Below are 3857 nucleotides of genomic sequence, written 5' to 3' on the forward strand. Positions count from 1 at the left end.
TGCTCACACACACACACCCTGACTTTCTTACCATAGTTTGGTGGATTATCCATGGAAATGGCTCAGCATTACATCTTGAATCACTTGACACATAATGACGATTCTCAAAGAGAGAGAGAGAGAGAGAGAGAGAAGGAAAGGAAAGGAAAGGAAAGGAAAGGAAAGGAAAGGAAAGGAAAGGAAAGGAAAGGAAAGGAAAGGAAAGGAAAGGAAAGGAAAGGTGTTCTGGAGGCTCTGATCTCTTCCACTTTACCTCCTGTCTACTATGAGTACTGACCACTGGAGCTAGTGTTTGTCTTCCCTGTTTAGTAGGCCTCCTGGGCTGAACAGAACGGAGGCTGACTGGGCTTGGCCTCACAGTAGCCTCCAACCCAGCACTTATGTATAGTTTGGCCCATGGGGTAGGCACGTTTCTATTTGCAAAGAGCTTAATGTAGTATTGGTTTCTGTGTTTCTGGCATGATGTGCTTCCTCCTTCAGTGGGAGGAAAGAAAAGCAGGTGGTGGTGGTGGAAGTCTTGGCCATTATTGCTGGAATTACCTCACTTGTGATTACCAGGAGGCGAGGCCGAGGGTAGGGAAGTATGAGAAGGCAGAGAGTTGCTGCCACTCCCTACTGAAGAAGGCGCAGCTCTCTTGGTCTGTGGGTTTTCTGTGTCACCACACACCTGCTTTGTTTGAGCGTCACCAGCCAGACTAGTTGGGCAGGTCCGATGGTAGAAAGAGAGGCAGCTGTCCCGCCCTATCACTCAGAAACCGGGAGGCTCTTGTTGTGGATGTGTCTTGTCTTCAGGCTGCTCTGTTGCCCCGTCTCTTCCTAAATACCTCTTTTGCTCATCCTCCATGGAGTCTGCTCTTGGGGCTGCCCTGGTGTTGATGCTTGTGGCCACATCGGCTGCCCAGAACGACTGCTTTTGTCAAACGTATAACCGGGCGTCTTGTAGTTCGGAGTCCGGCAGCTGCATCTGTACGGCAGGCAGTTTGAACCAGAGGCTGGATTGTTCGACGCTGACTCCAAAATGTCTGCTGATGAAGGCAGAAATAAAAACCAAAAGAGGCAGAAAATTTTCCAGGCCTGAACATGGGTTTTTGGACAACGATGGACTTTATAGCCCAGAATGTGATGCCATGGGCTTCTTCAAAGCCAGGCAGTGCAATCAGACAGATACTTGTTGGTGTGTGAACAGCGCTGGGGTAAGGAGGACGGACAAGGGGGATCTCAACATGAGGTGCGACGAGCTGGTCAGAACAAGCTGGATCTACATTGAGATGAAGCACAAAGAGCGAAAAACTCCCTTGTCTGAATCAGAAGTGGCAAACAGCTTCCGACAGCTCATTGAAAACCGCTATATGCTCCATCCGAAGTTCATCACAGCCGTTGAGTACAAGGACCCATTAATCCATATCGACTTAAAGCAGAACATTTCGGACAAGTCTTACAGAGATGTTGACATTGCAGATGTAGCTTACTACTTTGAAAAAGACATCCAGGGTAAAACCCTTTTCCCACCCAATAATATGTTTGATCTCCATGTCAATGACGAACCTCTAGATATTGAAGAAATCCTAGTATACTACGTCGATGACAAACCACCAGAGTTCTCTATGCAGCGCCTGACAGCGGGCATCATTGCAGTGGTGGTGGTGGTAATCCTGGCCATTGTTATTGGGATAACTGTGCTCGTGGTTACCAGTAGGCGGAAGACGGGCAAGTATGAGAAGGTTGAGATTAAAGAGATGGGAGAAATGCGAAGAGGACAACATGCATAAGTGCCTTAATTTGACTGTAGAACTAAGATTTTACATGGGTGGAATGGAAAGAAGACGGCAAGATTACTACCATGTCTTTTGAAGATGGGGAGGGCACTTGGTTTTCTTTTTTAAATTAATGTTTAATCAAAGATAAAAGCAACAGCTTTGTAAAAAGTCCACAATTCCAGATTGGAAAAGTGATTGGGATAGTTAGCAGTTTCCTTTAATTATAGTGTACTATGTGATAATAATTTGAGATGAATATCAATGTGTTAGGGACAAAATCCCTGTACTGCACCCTCTCCTGAACTTTTCCAGATTTGTAGTTTTTTGAGAAAACAATGTTCTGTAGCTACACGGTTAGTTTAATTTATTTTAACTGCATTTCTACATCTTTTGGGGGGGGGTGTTTATGTGTAGCTATCCCCCAATCCTCCGCCCTGTTCTCTTTGACCCATGCTGCTAAAGTGTGTGTGTTCTGTCTCTGCATTTGAGATGGACTTTCTATTATTAAAAGTGTTGGAAAGGTTCCCTTCTTCCATTTAAACCTGATTTTTTTTGTCTCTGATCTAAAATATTTCTTTTGTAAAATAGTAATACCTTCTGTGAACAAATGTCAGCGGAGCGTTTACCGTGGAACTGGTGTGTGTCTGTGTGTTTGTGTGTGTGTGTTTATAATGTAATCTTCATTGAAATAAATTTTCTTAACTTTAAACTGTTGCTAAGTTTCATGCTGTGATTCTAAAGGATTTTTCCTCCCAGCATAGATCAGGCTGCCTGTGGTCCTTAACTATCTCCTGGTGTTTTACTGTAAGGATAAGCTTTTCTGCCCTTACTGAATTCCAGCTCTGGGAAAACTAAATGCCAGACATGTACTGGGTGGTGTGATATAAGTTGCTCAGCATCCAAAGTAGATGATATAATCAAACCATTGCCAGCCATTACCATTTCTTGGAAAGTATCACCCGTTTTCATCTGGTGACAGCAGCTGCTGGTAGTAAGTGCATCCTGGTGTACATAGTCACTGCTTGCTATCTAATCTTTGCCATCACAGTCTAGCTGGCAAGAAACTCCCCAAAACCTCTCTGCTGTTTTAATAGCCCTAAAATGACTCAGTACAACGTAGTTGCATATGCTATGGAGTGTACTCCTCTTGTTAACTAACTTGTCCAGGCAAAATAGGATCTTCAAGAGGAATTTTCATGCTATTGTGTCACTATAGATTGGTCATCTTAGCCACAAAGCCTCTCCCCAAAAGCAGTAAGTCACTACAAGCTATTAAAATTGTCATTAAAAACTATGGTAGTCGTTACAGGCCACCACAATCTTTGCACCATAATCTGTAACCACTACTGCTGAATGAACAAGCACTCCTCCATATAGCTGTGAGTCACATGTTCTGTAAGCATGATGTCTCTTCGTTTTACAGGCTGTTTTGGTTTTGCAGCCCAGGAAAATAAAATTGCCCCTTTTCAAGTCATAGGTACCCAAGTGACCTGAGAGCTTCATTCAGATGTTCTGCAGAAAGGTTGCAGAATAGTTGAGAATATCTGTACTTGGTCCTGCTCTCAATTTTTTTTTCTTTTTTCTGACAACAGATTTTTTAAAAAGTATTTTTTATTGAAGATTTTCTTGATTTACAAAGGTATGTGCAATGTCTCTCTCGTATTTTTTCCATGTAACATTTTTACAAATCAGTTTCATTTGTTGCTGACGCCAAACCCTGACAACAGATACCAAGGGTATTTTGGCCAGGGACAGAGTCATCAAATAAGCTAACAATGCCTAGGGCCCATGGTTTTCATAATGTGGATGGCAATGTTGCAAACATACAGAATGCTCCTATTTCACTCCAACAAGCAAGTGGGAGCAACAAACCTTGGTTTAGTGTTATGTCCAAACCAGGGATTGTGGTTTGTTTTGTTACAAACAAACCGTGGTTTGAAGCCAAGGTTTGCTATTTACTAACCAATTGCAGTTTATAAGTTTTGTTCGGAATTTTATTTTTGTTTTAAAATATATTCTTTGTATGCATCTATGGATAAGATCAAATAATACCCCCGATACACACAACAAACCACAATCCCTGGAATGGACATAACATTA

General features: G+C 42.5%; 1 protein-coding gene across 1 annotated transcript; it reads left to right on the top strand.

The window, feature by feature from the left end:
* Positions 1-552: 552 nt before the first annotated feature.
* On the top strand, positions 553-2471 carry TACSTD2 (tumor associated calcium signal transducer 2). Its single transcript, XM_033151996.1, has one exon. The coding sequence runs from the start codon at positions 843-845 to the stop codon at positions 1767-1769; it is 927 nt and encodes a 308-aa protein (XP_033007887.1). The 5' UTR covers positions 553-842; the 3' UTR covers positions 1770-2471.
* The last annotated feature ends 1386 nt before the right edge of the window (positions 2472-3857 follow it).

Source organism: Lacerta agilis, chromosome 6 (genome assembly GCF_009819535.1).
Source record: "Lacerta agilis isolate rLacAgi1 chromosome 6, rLacAgi1.pri, whole genome shotgun sequence".
In the NCBI taxonomy this organism is placed as follows: Eukaryota; Metazoa; Chordata; class Lepidosauria; order Squamata; family Lacertidae; genus Lacerta; species Lacerta agilis.

Coding starts and splice junctions, on each gene's coding strand:
- TACSTD2 (XM_033151996.1), top strand. CDS start 843: ATGGAGTCTGCTCTTGGGGCTGCCCTGGTGTTGATGCTTGTGGCCACA.